Source organism: Nothoprocta perdicaria, unplaced genomic scaffold, assembly GCF_003342845.1.
Source record: "Nothoprocta perdicaria isolate Ctin4 unplaced genomic scaffold, notPer1 scaffold_4, whole genome shotgun sequence".
Lineage (NCBI taxonomy): Eukaryota > Metazoa > Chordata > Aves > Tinamiformes > Tinamidae > Nothoprocta > Nothoprocta perdicaria.
Window position 1 is genome coordinate 1,913,181 of NW_020455643.1, and position 18,541 is coordinate 1,931,721.

Genomic DNA, 18,541 nt, shown 5'->3' on the forward strand with positions numbered 1-18,541 from the left:
AATCATTTTGGTCAGTTCAGAGGCTTAAGTTGGTGGTTATCATTTGGATTTAAGTTTTATAGCATGTGCTTATGCTTTCTTAAAAAAAAAAAAAAAAAAAAAAAAAAAAAAAAAAAAAAAAAAAAAGAGTTAATCACAGGTTAAGATTTTTCCAAACGCTAAGATCTTTCTTTTCCTAGTAAAAGTAAGGCAAGTAAATGGTTGAGAAAGCCAGGGGGGAATTTTTTTTTGGGGGGGTGGAATTATCTTGGAGGGGAGAACTTTTGCTGGTTGGATAGCAAAAGGGAGTTAACCACATAAAATTACAAACCACTATTTTGTATATATTATTAGAGAAGTGTTCAGAAGTCCAAATTGGTTCAATGTTTTGTGTGCATTGTTAAGCCATTAAGAATATTATTTGCTTGCAAATATATAGACRTTATTCTAGCATCAGTTCGGTGTCATCAATAAATGGACACAGAGGCTTTAGAATACTTTTGAAGTCTTATCATAGACTTTCTAGCTACAATTAAAATATTTCAATGCAAATCCATTGTAAATAACACCAGGATATCTAGAAATACAATAATGTAACTTCTATCATATTTCCTTCAAATGTAAACTAGGAACTGATTGACAGTTGGCCAATGGAATATGACACTGAATTCCTGATATGCTTGTATTAAGCATGTTAAATGTGCCRAAGGAGTGCAGCAGTTTTAGAGCTTTACTCTCACTTTCTCAAATTCATTAATCTCTATTTTTTTCTGACCAGTGTGTAACATTTTGGTCATTCATTGAAGGTAATTTACACTTTGCTTATGATAGAGCTTGTCAAGGGGAGAGAGCGGGAATTTAAAGGACATATAAAACTGCACTTTGTTAAATAAGCTTGTTGAGTTTTAATGCAGATTTTGCATAGTGCATCTTATTAATTGTATCCAAATGCAAATATTACCTATGGGAAGAAAACAACCTTAAAATGAAGCTAAGTTTTTGTTTGTTGTTTATTTGCCCATGTAGTTGAGTCCACATTTTAAATATACCTAAAATAAAAAACCTGAAGATAGTCTCCTTTAAGGGACTAAAGGAAATGCAGTTTGGAGATGGTGATATTACATGATTCTTTGCTGATGGCAGTATSTTCCTGAAACTCAGGTTAGGAAATGAAATCTCAATATAGTACAATTCGTCTCACAAACGGTGGTGAGATGTAATTTTCTTCTCATAAAAAAAGCACTTAGAAATACAAAGTTAAACTCAAGTGGTGTTTATTGATACAGTTTATATCTTTGAGCTCTGTTTACCTCTAGCCTTCTGACCGTCGCTACTCGGCACATTAATTTTTCGAGATATGATTCTAAAAGACTTGTTTTTTTAAGTTTACACTGATGAGGATGGTCTGTAGAGGTCACACGCACCCCAGTTCGCTATCCAAGCTAAGCTGGCACTGAGCCTGCTGCCCCGTCCCCTCTGCTCAGTAACACGCAGTAGGTCTGTGGTGGGCCTCAGAGCAGTAGTAAAGCGCAGTCTCCCCTGAGCTGGCAAGAATGATAACATCTTAAAAACACTTTTTCTCTGTGTAGAGGAAAATGTTACAACAGATGTCTGAAGAAGCTCCTATCTCATAATGTAGCAATGTTGAACTAAATGGAAGTTACCTTTAAGTGAGACAAATTAAACATTGTGGCTTTGTTATTTCCCATGCTGTTGAGGCTTTTAATAGACCTCTGAACTGCTCTCACAGAATTCTGAACATGCACAGTTCATCTTCATGATCAGTTTTTCTCAATCCTTTTAAGAGCACTTACAAATACACTAGGCAGAAATGGTTTTGCGGTCCCTAAGTATACTAACACGCAGGATAGATTTTTAACTGCTCCTTRTACAAAATTAACAGTTACGTGACTGATAGAAGTGGGTGCAAATGTTGAATTCAGCCCATGTTAAAGGTAGATGGATTTGAATTTATACAGGAATACAAGATTGGTCTTCTAATATAGAGAGAAAAGTCCTTTATTTCCCTGTTGTTAACTATTTTTGATTTTTTTTTCTCCAAAAGACTCAGGAGAATGGACAAAAGAACTAACCTTCTCCTAAAAGAGGATTTCAAAATTTAAGAATGTCTCTTGATGTGAATCTTCTTATTTATAGTTGCTGACAGGCTGCGGTTCCTTAGACTGTTGCACATGTTTTGTTCTGCAGTAAAACATCCAATATATCATCTATGACTGGGACAACTGATAACCTAGAACGCTGATTGGCGTAAGGGAAAACTATATTTAAAATGGATGCTGAGCTAGGCCTGTCAGTACTACATAAATAAAACTGAGTAATTCAATATTCAAATCAGTATTCTTAATTTGAAGGTAGCTATCTTACTGGATATTAGTTCTCATATTTAGAAAAATAACTTCTTATTGACAACACTGAAGGGTAACAACTCTGTCCTGTGCAGTTGTAAAAACTCAGCCAAAAGTTCTAGCCTTTTTAATCTGGTAATTTCAGTTTTGTACAACCAGATTTCAAGATGAAGGCATAAAAACTTACTGTAAAAAAAAAAAAAAAAAGAAAGAAGAGTGGTGACTTTTTTTATAATCACTTATTTTTTTAATGTAAAATAAATATTTCATCAATACTATAATAATACTTAAAGCAAGAATGCCATGTGTTCTGAAAGACAGCTGAATAACAAAACTCCTTCGTTTTCAGGAGGCAGCATTAACATTGTGCAGCAGTAGCGTGCACTGTTACTTCAAGCCAACCCAGTGTATTTACTAACCTCTGTATTCTAATTTTTAAATGGTGTAATACTGCAATACCAGTAGTTATAGCTCTGATCTTGTCTTCACAAGCCTGTAGACAGTATTTCCTTATGTTAAATGACATTTATTTTATTCATAATATTTATCTAAGTTTTTTATTTGGTAAATAGACTTAATTATTTGAAGTTTGTGTTTTTAGAAATTTTAGAACTACAGTGCTGACATGGTCATTTACAACCTGCCCTCCCCAATGAGACAGGACGAATATGCCCAGAATATTAGCACTGAGTATCACAAGAAAAGAAATGGCTTAGATTTTGTACAAAATAAAATAGCAGATCCTGCCATCCCTGAGACTAACTATGAATCCCGGAGTCCTCCAGGCTTGACTGCTGTAGCCTAAGCTGCACTGTCACCAAACACTTTGCTTCCATCAGCAAATGTGAGCGTTTAAAAGCTTTTGGAAGGAAAGCACCCGGGGTGGGGGCGTGCCTGTGTGTAAGGTGGCAGGGATGCAGGACAGGATGATTATTTGCCAAATCACACACATTTTTGGCAGCCGAGTCRCTGACACTGAGGCTGGGAGCAGGGCCCCGCGCGCGCAGCTCCACGGGCACCCGGCTCTCCTGGCCGCCCGCACGGCAGCCACGAACTCGCGGCCCCGGGAGCCGCTAGACGGAGCTCTGCGCACGCCTCAGCAGCCCCACGAGCTGCCGCCCTTTCACKGCACGGACAGACAGCCTTTCCAACRCCACACGAGCACATCATATAGTAAACACTAGYGCCTTGCGTTATTATGTGCAACAAATGTACTGCCCGACTGCAGCCGCTCCTTTATAATACCACTGGTGGGCAGAACGTAACTTAAGCACTGGCTGAGATGACTAATTGCAAGGTACAGTTTGCATACTGGACCAAACTAAAGATGTTCTTTGGCACCATCTTATTATATCACTTTTTTTGCTATTAGATGCTCTTGGTGACAGATGCCATTGATGAAGCTACTCTGCCTTAAACAACGAAATTATTCCATGAAGGTGTAAGGCAAGAAAGAGGGAGTCCTGTGTAGGTCTGTGGGCCACTCTAATGGCAGTGCAGCTCCCTTCTTTGGGCAGAGCTGAGGCTGGAAAGCGGCACTGAGGATGGCACGCAGGGAGCCTCACCCGTCCTGGCGGGCTGAGCAGACGCGGGGCTGTCTGGTTACAGTGTCTGGCAGCTCTTTCCAGATGTACGATTTAATATTAAGGCAGTGGAGGATCAGACTGTAGCTCTTGTAGGTTACATAAGCTACACATACATCTCCTTAATCTTGTCATCCAGCAGCTCTACGTATCTCTGCAGAATTTGGCACAACTAAGCACGACTGGAGAGTTTTAGTTATGGAGGTCTAGAAGATGTACTAGAATGCTTGTAACCGGAGGCTAGGTAGGCACTGGGCATGTTCAAGGAAGATTAACCAAAATCTGTAATCTCCATTAGCCATTGCCATGATAAACCCTAGGGTAACTGCAACGAATTTTTTAAAATAATAAAAACAAAAGTCAGCAGCCTTACCAGAGATCATTGGCATGAATGTCTTTGGCCAAGAAGGGGAGCTACTATGAAGAAYGAGACAAAGGCAAAATGAACAGTGCTTGCTGGGGAAAGCGAGCTGCACACAAGCTCAGAGGTTTCTATCATTTGTTCACACAAGTGGCCTTGGTTTGTGATCTCTTTTGGGGTTGACCACTGCTCCAGTTCCAGCTCCTCMTGCACGTGTGAAGGGTTGGCTCCATCCCTCCTGCTCTACCAGCTCCTCTGTGCTTTAGGGCTCTGYAGGCTCCTAGGGCTAATTCTTCTGTTCCCTGGGCAGCTGTTCTGACAACGACCYGGGCTGTGTCCTACAAGGCAAAGGCGGCACTGCTGAAACATSAGCTGTGAAGGAGAAAGCAAAGGCAAACGCTCGGCGAGCCCTGCCKGGAGCACAGCTCACATAGTGCTGCTCCAGCACTATCCCGGACATGATTAAGCACTCCCATGAAAACTGCACACAAGGTCTCCATTCCACAGCATTCTRACCTCAAATACTTTAAAACTTCAAAGTAAAACACTAGCACTAGGCTGCCCTCATTAACATTTTCGGTTACGTGCTCGATTTCCCTGCAAAGCTGTGTTTACAATTCTCTGACCACAGTTTGCCCCCGTTCAAGTCATTTTAGAAGTCCCAAACCTTCCACCTTCCAGGTAAGTACAGCAACAGTAAGTACAGCTCAGTACAGCTCTGGGTTTCAGAGAGTTCTGGACACTCCTACCATTCTGTACTGCACTGGTGCACCCTGCATATTAGAGAAGTTAAGGGAATTCCAGACCAAGAGTCTGGAATGAGAAAAGCATCTGTTTACAGGCTGGGCAGCCCTGGCAGGAGCAACATAACCAGGTACAATCTGTGATTATCCCAGAACAAACAAGAGAAGGGAACGAGATAACCTAGAAACACAAATGAACGTGGGCATGCCCTCCAACAAGTGAAAGCTGGATTTGTGTTCACACCTGTCTTGAGAAACACCTTGCCAGCTCAACAACCACAACATCACAATATTTTAGAGACAAACAAGCCGTCCCACCAGAAACTGCTATGGCTGTGGCAACAAGAAAAGTAATTACAAGTAATCTTGTATCCTTATCCAAGAAACAGGCAATGTTAGTTACTCTATTCTCTCTGATTCAGCTCTGGACTCAAATACCAAGAACCTCCATCACTTCAAGATGAGAGACTTCAGCGGATCTTGCAGGACCAAGTTGTGTGGGGAGGGAATCCCAGAGGACGATGTTGTTATGAGCCACGGTGGAGGCCAGCGAGCCAGCCAAGCCAGCCCTGCCGGCCGGCGCRGCCCTGTCCCTGCTACTGCAGCAGCTCCATCGCCAAGCAGCCACGTAGACCAAATTTACAAGGTCATTGTTCAARCTTACAGTAGTCACAGGTTCCAAAATACAATTAAATATTGAAAGTTAGACCTAAAAATATATTTACCTAGACTTAACACAATCTCTCTTCTCTGCAGTGCAATTAYACTGCCTAGCATTTACACATTATGCCAAAAAACTGCTCTAAAGTGGTCTTCTCCTAGGTTAACACTACAAAGAATCTGCAGTGGTACTATGAAATCTCTAGTAGGCAAATTCCCTCTAGTAGCTCTAAGGAATGCTTTGCTTTGCTTAGTTTTCTAAGCAGTCACTAAAGAAATAAAATTTACCTTGCGTTATTTTCTTCACATGCCTATGACAATTCCATGCTAAAAAACTGACTYTTGGTGAATGACTTTCTTCTGTCATGACAGAACTAGTTTTCTGATACAGAGGCATCAGTATTTTGCTGATTAGTTTGCTGTGTTAATTAGCTTGACTATAACATGGGGTTGACAAAATGTTTTGAAAGTAGCGCACAGTCTGAACAAACATGCGGTTTCAGGTATTCATTCCCTGTCCCTAATCACACGCTTTGCAAGGTTCTGTCTAATGCAAGGGGGAATAAAACAAAGCGAGGAGAGCCAGCTCCGCGGGGTCACACTGCTGTTTGGCTCCTTCTCTTCCCTTATATCCATGACAGGCCAATAATCGCAAACCTTTTCCAATACAACCTATCACTGCTGATTAAAAAGAGTAAGAYGAGAGACTGTGGAGCATCTTTCAACAGTTAAATCTATGGGTGAAAAGCAGCATCATTCCTAGCACTTGCTGTTAGGCAGCAGTGCTGCCCTAACCCTGCCGTGCATCCGAATGAACCCTTTGACTCTTGCAAATAGGAGGTAAGAAATCAAGGCAAAAATCTACACAGGATTTGAAAAAATGCTTGAAATAAAACATTACAGTTACTTCCGAAGGAGCCGCAAGGTCACAGAAGACAGGTACATGTGAATAAACTTAATTCTTATAATCACTCAAAATGTATTTGTTGTATTGCTCCTTTTGATAAGCAAAAAAAGAAGAAGAAAAAAAAAAGACCAGAGGGATCTGTTGCTTTTGTGTAAAATCTTAATGGTATTTACTAGAGCCTTCTACTATGTTTAAAATAGAAGTTTGTTTTAAGTTCAGAGTGAGGCAGAGAACCACTGGGAATTACTGTTCTTCTGTTTTGCTGCTATTCCTGAACTTCACCACCATAACTGTTATATTATCAGGGCATCCTCTGTAAAATGATTGTAGAACGATGCTCTTGGCACCAAAGTGCGGCTCATCCAAGCGTTCCTTGATGAACCGGACAGCCTCCTCATTGCTGAAAGCATCCCAGAGCCCATCAGAGGCCAGGATCATGAACTCCGGCTGCAGCTTGTCCAGGTCAAAGGAAAGAATATCAGGATCAGGAATGACCACGTTGAGGTTCTTCAGAGGGTAGTCTCCCAGTGAGCGGGACATGGCCAGGATCCCCTGAACGCGCCAGGAGCCATTAAAGCTGATGAAGCCACCTGGAAAGGAAGACACCCTCCATTAGAGCATTTCCCAGCCAGACCCCCCAGCATTCATGGTGCAGCATCCTCAGGCGGAAACGTCACATACATCAAGAATCAGGAGATGCCTTAAGTAAAGCAAACACGGGAGCACTGCAGGGAGGGCTGGGTTGTGCTGCCCTGCTGCTGAAACCACCGTGCACAGAACCCGCTGTGCCCTCACTGCAGTTCTGCTTCGTACTCGACTCCCCAGTGAGGCTGACAACATGCTGAACACAGAGCTAAATACTCCCCTACCAGGCAATTTATTGTTCACAAAGCCCTATGGCAACGTTAAGGGCAATCCTGAAATCAAATCTTTATATTCTTCCTTCAGCAAGCCTCTCCTTTTACTGCGTAGTTCAAGTTCAGTAGTTCCCTCATTTAGGAAGATCTGTGAAGAAAAGGTTAACACTGAAATCGCTCTGCAGCAGGACTCAAATCTCACTTCAAGGCATAAAGCAAAGAAGCATCAAGTGCAAAAAACACTTGCAGGCTCTTCTCCAAACCTGCCCCAAAAAACTTGTGTCAAAGAAGGCCTAAAAATTCTTGTTGGGGAAAAAACGTCCAAAAAAATTTGCTTCAAGTCAGAAAAAGGTAACGTGGGATTTGACTGACAGATAGAACCATCTCCAGGATTAATGCTACATCCAGTTGAAAATGTACTATTATATTTCAGAGTTGATTATAGTGAGATGCATTTTTGACTGAAGTCAATGACTGAAATCAATGGCACCTGACCATTATAGAGCTACATTTTATTAGGGAGGGAACTACTCGAGGTCAGAGTGAAAACTGAAGCACTTCCCATTGCCCGGGCGGGTCTCTGGGTGGCACTGTCTGCACTGAGTCGCAGCAACACTCCACCTTTACATGACAGAAAAACTTATTTTAGGACAAAGGATTTGCCAAGGGTATAACATAAAACATCATATGAAAAATGTGCCACAGAATCAGCTAAAGGTATGGTCTTTTATATCTGCAAGCTCTCTGCTTTGGTTTTCTTATAAATGTGTTTGTTCTTCGTAGTTATCAGAATGGTTGCAGCTTTGTGCTTCAGCATATAGAGAACTTGTTAGCCAGGGAGCCACCTAAATCTCACGACAGCATTTCCCTTCCCCTCCACGTGAAGCTACAGRCTGTATTTCATTTAATTCTTGTCTAAAGCTTGATTTGTGTTCAAACCKGCAGAAGTAAAACTTAGTATTTTGAGGTCTTCACAAATATTTCTATGGAGACTCCATTATTAAGGCATTTCTTTCCCTGGACGAAGGGTTCTCCYGGGCTGTCTGCAGCTTCCCGTGGGAAGCGCAGTCCACCACGCTCTGCCCAGCTGCTGCTGCTCTGCCTTTGGACGGCCTCTCTTGAACGCCACCCACATTACACCTCTCTATCAGCACGGGTTGCCTTTGTGACTAGAGAAACACTAACTCTGAGTGTGACCACATGCCTAGAGCGGCGTGACAAAAGGCAACCAAGAGGAGGTCACTGCAAGCAAGAGGAGGTGCACTTTCATGCACCGTGGGAGGTGCAGCCGTTACTGAGCATACGCGGGACCGGCGTGACCTGCCCTGGCAGGCAGGGCTCTGCACACACCTTGGCTCCCGCTGCCACAAAGGGGGCAACAAGGGAGTTCTCTGTGGCCCACACCGGGTCCCTGAAGCCAAACCAAAGAAATCTGAACAACCAGACGTGCCAAAAGACCAGTAAGAACACGAAATATTCCTGCTTCTTTTGCTGCTATTTACAATAAACAAGGACTCTGATGCCATCTTCGTTGGGGTMCTACAAACCTCAGGCTGTGAGGGAAGAAACGATGGTAGAGGGGGCAAGAGACGCGCTGCGGGTGGCATCAATGCTGCTAACGGGAGGACAGCAGGCGCAGGGGGCAGGTGTGCAGCAAGAAAGATGGAAGGATGCAGCACAGGAACAAACGYTGCATTAACAGCTCACAGAGATCTGATTTTATAGAAAGAAAAATGTAAGAGAGGAAAGGAGAGGAGGATTTCAGAGGACAGCAAGTGCTACAGTTTTCATGGTCACATTTATTTAGACTGATGAAAATCTGTAGCTTTTAGAAATGTTTTATGCTCAGGGAAAACCTTCTTATTTCCACTTTATAGCTGAAAAATTTGAGGCAGGAAGATGCCAGCTCTGCAGGCTTAACACAAACAAGAGCCTGAACTTTTTTTCAATCTTAAAATCTTGTTGCTGCCAGCTTCTCTRGGAACCAACACAGAAGCGTGGTCAAAAGACTGAGAAATTCATTGAGAACTGGCTATGAAGCCTGATGACAGAAACGTAACTTCCAGCCCAAGAAGCTGTGATGTTAGACTAGACCTAGCCTAAGAAGTGATGAAAGGCAGAGCCAAGAGCACATGGCACCCGGGCAGTGCCGTCCCCTGCGTGTTGGAGAGGATGGTGGCAGCTCAGCTGCTCAAAGTGCAAACGTGGTAACTCACCAGCCCTTTTAATCCTCTTCCTCTCCTTGAGCTGGTAGGGCTTGTGGTCGTGGGACAAGGGGATGGCGTTCCCGTCCTTGTCGCACAGGACTCCCCGCGAGTCGCCAACGTTGGCCACCGTGAGCTCTTTGTCTGAGAGCAGCGCAATCAGACACGTYGTCCCTGGGCAAAAAGAGAGAAGCTGCGTTAGGGTGACGAGCGGCCGCGCGGCCAGGTGTCCCCTGCGGCCACGGGCAGCAGCGGGAGCACCTTGCACTGCCATGAACTGAGAAAATTCACCTTGAAATTATTTAATCTTTACTTACACGGAGAAAAAAWTAATCAATAATTGACCACAGCATCTAACAGACCCGATAGCGGGGAAAAAATAGCTGTTTTTAGGGTAGTAACCCTACTTCTTTTATTCTCCTAATGTAATTGATGCAAAGTAGAATGGGACCCCATGGGAACTCACCTCTGCACATTTCCTCCTAGCCAAGTATCAATGGCTGCACTCACAAACATCCGAGCTATTAAAAAATATCCCTCTCGGATGCCACAATTTCATTAATGTTTTAGAACAGCAAGTTGCCAAATTTGTTTTTAGATACACAYGAGCAAACATTAAAGGGAACACCCTGACAGCTCAGATTACAGAACAGTACGAAACCTCATTTATTTTCCTGTTATCGCCAATCGTACCCCAGTATCTTCCAAGAGTAAATAGAATTAATTTCATGGTTGCTTCCCCCCTTCTCACAAAGCAGAGAAGCGCACAGTGAATCTTCAGCTCTGCCATTAATTCGTGTGTGATTATTCCCAAAAGCCCTGGCACAGAGGAGGCTGGTGGGGAGGAGCTGCCCGTGCTGGGCCAGGGATGGMGACAGGTCCCGAGGAGCTTTCAGGGCTGCCTGACGCCACCTGCTCCATTATCCGCGTGAGGACATGAGGGTGCGCAGATCCCTGCGGACACAGGCCGGACCACGGAGCTGCCAGCCCGGCCAACACCAAAGGCTCCCCAGAAGAGCAGAGAGGGGCAGTCCCGGCGTGGGAGGCCAAGGGCAGCAGCGCTGGGGCTCAGCACAGATCCRGTGTCTGCCCAAAGCCAGGAGCACAGGCTGTGTTGGTGGTTCCAAAGCCAGGATAGCTGCATTGGTGGTTCCCACGTCCACAGCCGAATGTCCCACGACTGGTATAAATAAAAGAGCCAGTAATAAACTGCCTGGGTTTAGATGCGCTGTGTTTGTTCCAAAGATTTATTTATAACTTAATGGTCTGCCTGGCACAGCTCTGAACTGGAGCTGGTTCTCATGGGCAGGAATCCCCTTTTTCTCTTGCACCAGAGGCACACGAGGAACCTGGGAAACTGGCTGCCTGCCCCAGAAACCCCTGCCCTGGAGCTACCAGGGCACATCGTGCCGAAGGGTGTGGAGAAGGTGGCAGGAAGAGGGACACGTGGCGCTGGCAGCGGACACAGGCGGCTGCAGCTGCTCGCGTGGCCACAGCAAAAGGTGCGTGAACCCACGGAACACAGGGYGGGCGGAAACCCAGGCCCCTTTGGAAGGAAATGGGAGGCCAGGAAGGACTCGTCCAGCTCAGRAACAACGACTGAGTCCCCCCTCATCTATCACCCAGCTCATTTTCTGTCCTGGATTGGAGCTCCCTCATTTCCATCCTTCACTGTCATCTGGACCTGATGTTTGTGCAGCGAGTGCCCCAAGTCGCTGGCTCTCGGGTGAACAAGATGAGCTCGTGCTCAGCAGAGCCCTCTCCCTGGTGACAGCGCCGCAAACTCACGAAAAACCTGAAGTTTCCCAGTAAGGAAAATACTGCAACTAACACTGACTGATTTTCARCTAACAGAGACTTAATGTTTGCAAAATGAAACACTTCAAAACCACAGTCATTATTACAACACTCCAGAAAAACRGTAACTTTGAACAGTCTTACTGGTTAGAGGAGCTACGTGAAAAACACATGATCTGAATCAGAAGACAATTTCCCAGGTGATTTATGGGGTCTGTCACTTCCATCTCCATCACTGCCCTGACTGGGCCGGGCCATCATTCAGTCCCTGGCCCCACGGCCCGGCCCACGTTTACACGAGAAACCAAACTGCTTCCACTCGGTTTGCTTTTCCATCTATTTTTATTTCAGCCATTTAACCTTGTGTGGAGTTAGAAAACACTGCGCTCTTGTCAGCTGCCTCCGATTTAATGCAATTGCACAATGGAAAATTCCCGACATAAAGGGTCCAGAATTGAGCACACATGTTATACGAGTCCCTCAGCGCAGTTGCCTCAATAATATCCTGCTGAGCAGTTTAAAAAGAAAATCACCCGAAGATCTAAACCCTGTAGCACAATGGCTGCAGAGAGAGGGGATTTTTTTGTTTGCCTTTATTTTTTCCCCTTTAGTCAGATAAGATTATTGGGGTTAGACAAGGTGCAACATAAAAGTCAAGGCTGCACCAGCTCTGCTAYTTCCAACACGGCTGCTCTAGCTAAAGAGCAAAACTTGGCCAGATCGAGCACGACCGAGACATGAGGAGCCCACTGGCAGGAATTAGGGCCCGAACCAGCTCCGAGATCCGCCCCAACAGCAATGGAGTTGCATGGAGTGAGGCCCAGGATCCACTGGGAGCTGCTGGACACCCACGTGTCTGCTCAGGAGAGCCCCTTGCAAGGGTCACCTTGCAGGAAAACACCTGCCCGGGCCACCTTTTACTTAGAATAACATAATTACTCAGAACTCAATTACTCAGAACGACATAAAAAGTGTGAGAATAAAAACAGAAGCCACTTGCTCTTTCTATGCTCTGCACAAACTGCAGGCAGTGCAGATAAAACCCCGACTGCAGCCCACGGGACATGGAGGACTCAAGGGATCCGCTGGAAAAGATGAGGGGGCATCAGGGAGCAAACTCCTTCCAAGCAGCAGGGACACRGGCGAGAGCAGGGGCAGGGGCGGCGCGAGGAGCACTGGCCTGTGGGGCACACAACGCTCCAAGCAACCACGTCCAGCCTGAGCGGCGCATCCCATCACCGAAACCAGCACTTCTCCACGCAGGGAAACTAATCCCAGCCTCCCGCAGTTACCTGCGAGCCCGAGCGGGATCTCGCTGCAGAGCTGCGGCCGGGGCGATGACCTTCATCCCTCCCCGTGGGCATCGCGCCCGGCGCCGCCACTGCCCCCCGGTCCCCGTCAGGCACGGGGAAGGGCCGCGAGAACCGCGCTTGCTGCTGCTTCCACCTTGCTCCTTCACACAGTGCTGAAATGCTTTAAGAACTGCACAGTCTCCTTCCCACGTTAGAGCACACACTGTTAGCAGCTCCAAACGTTGTTGCAGGAGGTGTTTTGCAAAATTCTGTAAAGCACAAACCAAAAAACCCCAACAAACTCACGTATTCTGCAATTTCCAGGGCTTATAATTCCCTAATCATTTCAACCTAACTTGTTTTCCCCTGAAGTTAAAAGAACTCCATTTTTAAAACAGATTAAATGAAACATCGGACTCATCAGCTCGGGGCTGCCCTGGGCTGCCCGCGGCAGCAGATTCAGTCACAGCTCCTGAACGGGCTCTGCCGGCAGCCCCCAACACCCGTTGCCCCCGGCCCGGTGCCGCCCTGGGAAGGGCCTCACAGGCACCACCAGCACAGAGCTCCAGGCAAAGGGGCCGAGACCCCCGGGGCTTTAACTGTAATTCACTGTCCTCGGTAGAAAACCAGAGCACTGGGTCAAGGTGACTGGCTTCAACACCTGCCTTAAGTGTGAAATAGAAAGAAACTCCGACACACTGAAGAAAGCGGCAAGCGCACCACGGAGGCAGAATGAGCTCAGCAGCAATCAATCAGCAATCAGCTCGGCCGGAAAGGGTAAAAACTGCTACCGCGGTATTTGGAAAAAAGCTGAATTCTCATTAACAGCAATCAAGGAGTAGCGGAATGCAGCTGAGTTAGGTTCCACTCCTAAAATTACCAAAGAATCACCTAAAGTGCAAGCGGCAGCAGGCAGAAGGCAGTGCCGGTGCCAATCCAGCAGTCATGGACAAACACTGCCTGCTCGGCGCTTCGTACCATACAAAATCCTTTGCTTTCCCTTCTGAAGGTGAGATCATTTCTGCCTCTTCTCTTGCTAGTAACTTCCTYGCAGCTCCCCCTCGCCTTTTGTTTTTGCCCCTGCCTGTTCTGTGCACTCCATGGCACTGGCATGCCTGTTTCTACCCGGCAAGACGTGTGCTCCTGGCCCCTGAAATCCGCAGCCCCTGCTTGCTCCACCARGACGCTGGGGTTGCCGGGCTCAGGCCACCAGCTTTCGCTCCTCCCTCACCCCGAGCCTCCAAACTCGCCCAGCACCTCCAGGTTTCTCCATTGCCCCCATTTCCCTGTGAAACACAGGTCTCAGGCAGGCTGCAAGCAGAGAGGGCATTGAGGATGTTTGCCTTTAAAGGCAGTGTAAGCAGCCCCCGATTCCTTTCTGCATATTTACCGGGCGAAAGAGCTACCCTGACACAAGCATCACCACAGAGACAATTTGCTTCAGCTTCACTGTGATGTAGAGTTACGGCAACAAAAAAAAAACTTTCTTTGCAGTGAAAAAGACAACTGGCGCACACCCCAGCCACACAACACTCAGTTTTACTGCCTTGAGTTTCTCCTTTTCTCTGTGTGCTGTGGCAGGCGGTTTCTGCGAGCAAAGACCCGCAGTGGGAGCTGGAGCTCCGGGACCTCCAGGAGCTCCAGGAGCAGCGGCACCAGCCAGGCCCTCGCGCCCAACCTCTCCCCGGAGCCCCATGGGCCTTGGATCTTGGATATTTCCAATTTTAATTTGGKTTTTTTTGCTTTTTTGTAGTTTTGCCAGAGGTGGCAAATGCTCCAGGGACTGCCTGGAGCTGGGCGAAGCGAGCGGCTTCCCCTCTGCGAGCTGGAACGAGGCCAGTTGGAAGCGTGARCTTACTGCCCAGGCCCAGCTCTTAGAGCTGCAGCAACCCAAACCATCTGCTAAAGGTGCAGAAATACGGGCTAGGCAAGAAGAGGGGTGTGATCTGCTCTCAGGAAAACACTACGAAAACAAGCATCTGACACAAGTSCCTATCCAGTTCCTTCTCCCTCCGCTCCAGACTCCTTCCAGGCGACCGGGCCAGTGGCCACTGATGGTCAGGAAGGGGATGGGATGTGCAGGGCACCAAACAGTGATGGAACTCAGGGAAAGGGCCATCCCTTAGGGAAAAACCCATCGCCCACCACAGAATCCCTGCCAGGCTCCGGGTTGCAGCCGAGCGCAGCGCCAGAGCATCTCCAACTGCCCCAAACTGCATTTGCACAGGGCTGCCACGACCCGCCAGACACCCAGAGACCCCRCGAACGGGAGGAACGGGATTAACACCCTGCCAGGAGAGAGCTTCAAGGGGAAAAAAGATCCAGGCGCAAAATGAACCCGGCYGCAGCTAGTCAGGAACGGCGCTTTTTAAACTGACGGATTTAAAGATTATGGGAGGATTTGAACCCATCTGCCATGTTTGGCCTCGTTTCCTTTCATAAAGCTTTCTTAGTCAAACTTCACTAAAAATCTTGTCAGCAATGACTGTTTTTGGAAGAATTTGTTTTATTTGGTGGCTTTGATAGACTGATTTCCTCAAGAGGGAGATTTCCGACGGGAGGCAGGAGGCGGCCGGGGCCGCGGAAGCTGCCGGCTGCTACTGCTGCGGGCGCCGCTGCCGAGGGCAGATCTGCACTCGAGGGGTCCCCAGCGGCGCGGGCCGCTCCTGCCGCCCCCTGCTCCTTAGCCGGGACAGACACAGCTGGGGTCAAACCCTACACCGAGGAAGGACACCCACGGCCTGGGAAGTGACAGGAGTTACTCCCTCCCTCCGGTTTGATTGGGTGCATGTGCCGAGCTGCTCTCAACTGGTTATTTATGGAGCATCTCCTTCTGGCATGATGGTTTCTTTGCCTGATCTAATCCCCAAATGAGTGTTTCAAGCAATTTTGATCTTTATTTCCCCTGTACAAACACTCTGWTTTCAAAAAAGAAAAATGCTTTCCTTTTCTTCTGACAGGAGTTGATAATTTCCTCCGCTGGCTTTTTCCCTTCCTAACAAACTGCCATCCATCAAAACGACTGCMGGGAGGAAGTGACCGAGTAAGCGACGGCAAAAAAAGAACTACATGATTCACTGGCTGGTAAATTCTGCGTTAAAATGACAAGCAGATTTGGAAAGAAAAAACAGAAAAGGAAAAGAAAATAGACCTTCAAAGCTGATTTCTTATGCATCATTAAAATGGGACATGATTAAAAAAAATCCTGCGCCCTTACTTTAATTATTATGTCCTTCAGGAATTGCTGTGACTCAGTTCTTACTTATTGGGTGACCGAGTGAGTATCGTTGATGGAGTAATAGAGCATTTTAATTACTTCACATTACCAAAGCACACAGTCCTTTAAGTGTCCTGAATAAACAGTCTGCAAATGGCTTTTTAAGTTGCTCAGAGCATTTGAGATTGAAGTAGTTTAAGAGAATCCTGTTGATAACGAGCAGGAGCCTAAACCATGTTGATAAACTAGTTCAAGCAAAGTATTTCAGGCCACCACAGCGCAAAGGAACAGCACAAGGTCATAGGAACTTGCTGGTGCTTTGACTAAGGGAGAGAAACKCAGATGATGGTAATTTTAGCAGATTCATTAGTTAACCTCAATTTATCTAAAAACTGAGAATCTTGGTAAGATTCGGGGATCAGGCAGATTTACAGCCACGTAGTGATGGTTGTTTTGGAAGATCAGCCACAAGCATCTCCAGCCTCTGGTTTTTATCCACTCTAATGGTAAAGCAGATCATTAAGAAAACTAGAAGGCATTTCTGACTGCATTAAAACAAAATGCCAGTTAAACCAGCACTAGCGACATGCAGGRAATGCCCCAAATATTCAGAGCACCAAGACACAGATACCAAAACTGAAGGCCCCTGTAACTGCTGTCTGTGGGACTCAAGTTTGGAGCCTCCGGCCCTGCACCAGGACACCTTACAGACCAGGCCCTGAGACTACCCGGTACACGCTGCTGAGCAAAGACAAGTGACAGGCGCTGAGAAAAGAGCAGTGCACGGGACACGCGCTTGGAAAAGATGCAAGAGGCTTCAAATCCACCCAAACCGTATTCTGTAACTTGGCAGCAAACCCTGCAATGGCAGGAAAAAAAGCAGGGCCACATCAATCAAGAGCAGTGCACGAGGAAGAAGGAAGTGCTGCTAGAGAGAGAACCATCCTTCTCCCTCTTTAGTACTCAATAACTGAAGTGGAAAAAGTTCCATCTCAGCTTGATCTGAGGAGAAAGAAATGTTTCACTAAACGCCGAGGACAAAGTCCAACCTGCAAACTCAGGCACTGGCATTGGGAGGGCTGAAACGACCTTTTCTGCTTTCCCCATAAAATGCAACTTTGAAAGAAATATAAATGTACCTGCTTCATCATAGGAGACAGTCAATTTTTCCAGCATTTCCCGATCAATTGATAGGATCTGCTGCTCCAGGATGGTCTGGTAGGAGAGCACGCTGTTCTCCTTGTCCCGCTCGTAGTCCTGCAGATGCTGCTTCAGCACCTCGGGCAGCCGGGACTTCACGTACTCCGCTGCGGACTGTAGGGAGAGAGCAGAGGGCCTAGTTAGAACACGGGCCTTGGACAGCCCTGTGTGCCCGCACCCAGCCCGAATTTTAAAGGAGCAAGTGACAGAAATCGGTCACCTCAGCAGCAACTGATAAATAACTGAGTTTGGACTGGAGGAGAGTAGTCAATCTTCACTGGCATTAGAGAATTACATATATATATCTATATATATATAGACACACACACACAGATACACACACACACACACGAAGTTCCTTCTGCTCTCCTTTAGGAAAGCAACGCAGGCTAACACCAGTTAACACCAGTTAACACCAGGTGGCATGGTTGGACTGCCTTCTGCAGCCAGAACTTTTAAAAATGGCAGGAAAAAAAGGGGAGAGTTTRCCTAGGATGAGCCCTGTGAAACTGCCGTCCTCTGCGGCCCTGGGAATCCTGCGGGAAGAGCCGCGGGACGCGCGGGAACACCGGCCACCCCGCAGGCTTGAGGCACCAGCACCTCTCACAGGTGTCACACACTGCTTGAGCAGAAGGGCCCTCTTTCCTGCATGACTTTTTTGTTCTTTCTTATATCTCTGATACAAGCCTAACTGGAGAAGAAAGTCACAGCCAAGCCCAGTGCTCCTGCTTCTGTTTTTCCATAAATGATGGAAAAACTACAGCACTCGCGGTCTGGAAGCCACCAGAAGTTCCCTCTCCTCAGCAACACGCTGGTCCCAGGTTTATATTTAGTTTTCCAAAGTCAATTGCTGATTAAATTACGACCTTAAAATATCGTTGAAGCCGTGTTCAATTTATCTGCAAGCTAAGCCATGTGAGACGAAGGAAATTATTCCGCAAAAAGTAAATTAACTCTCCACAGGAGAACAACATATTTAATGCTACATTTTAATAGTATTTTCTTCCTGGGAGGAAAGGCCAAAAGTTGCACTGTATGCTGATTATTTCAGTGCGCTGTCAAAATCTCAGGTTGGGACATTTCTGTTTAACGTTTCCTTTGAGAAGAGGCCGTGCTCAGCATGGGGAGGCTCTTTGTGCTGTCCACATGGCCCTAAAACAGGAAAACTGAACACAAGAAAAGTTTCCTTAGGGAATGTAAAGGCACAGACAACCTCTGAGCTTGACAGCACTAAAGCATTAACATGGCAAAAGGGAAAAGGGTGGAAGTTTTCCTCGGAGAAATGGTGCAGACGACGTGCACTATATCCCCAAGCCCCCAGCCTGACTATGTCCTGGGCCCAGCAGTGACCTCACACTCCAGAAGGAAGCACGTG

The 18,541-nt window shown here is 46.5% G+C and overlaps 1 protein-coding gene across 1 annotated transcript; it reads right to left on the reverse strand.

Moving 5' to 3' along the window:
* Window positions 1-3,886: 3,886 nt before the first annotated feature.
* PPM1L (protein phosphatase, Mg2+/Mn2+ dependent 1L) lies at window positions 3,887-17,274 on the reverse strand. Its single transcript, XM_026045387.1, has 3 exons — window positions 17,106-17,274; window positions 9,673-9,834; window positions 3,887-7,189 (listed from the first exon to the last, which is right to left on the reverse strand). Exons 1-3 carry the CDS (start codon window positions 17,140-17,142, stop codon window positions 6,843-6,845), a joined length of 546 nt encoding a protein of 181 aa, XP_025901172.1. The 5' UTR covers window positions 17,143-17,274; the 3' UTR covers window positions 3,887-6,842.
* Window positions 17,275-18,541: the final 1,267 nt, after the last annotated feature.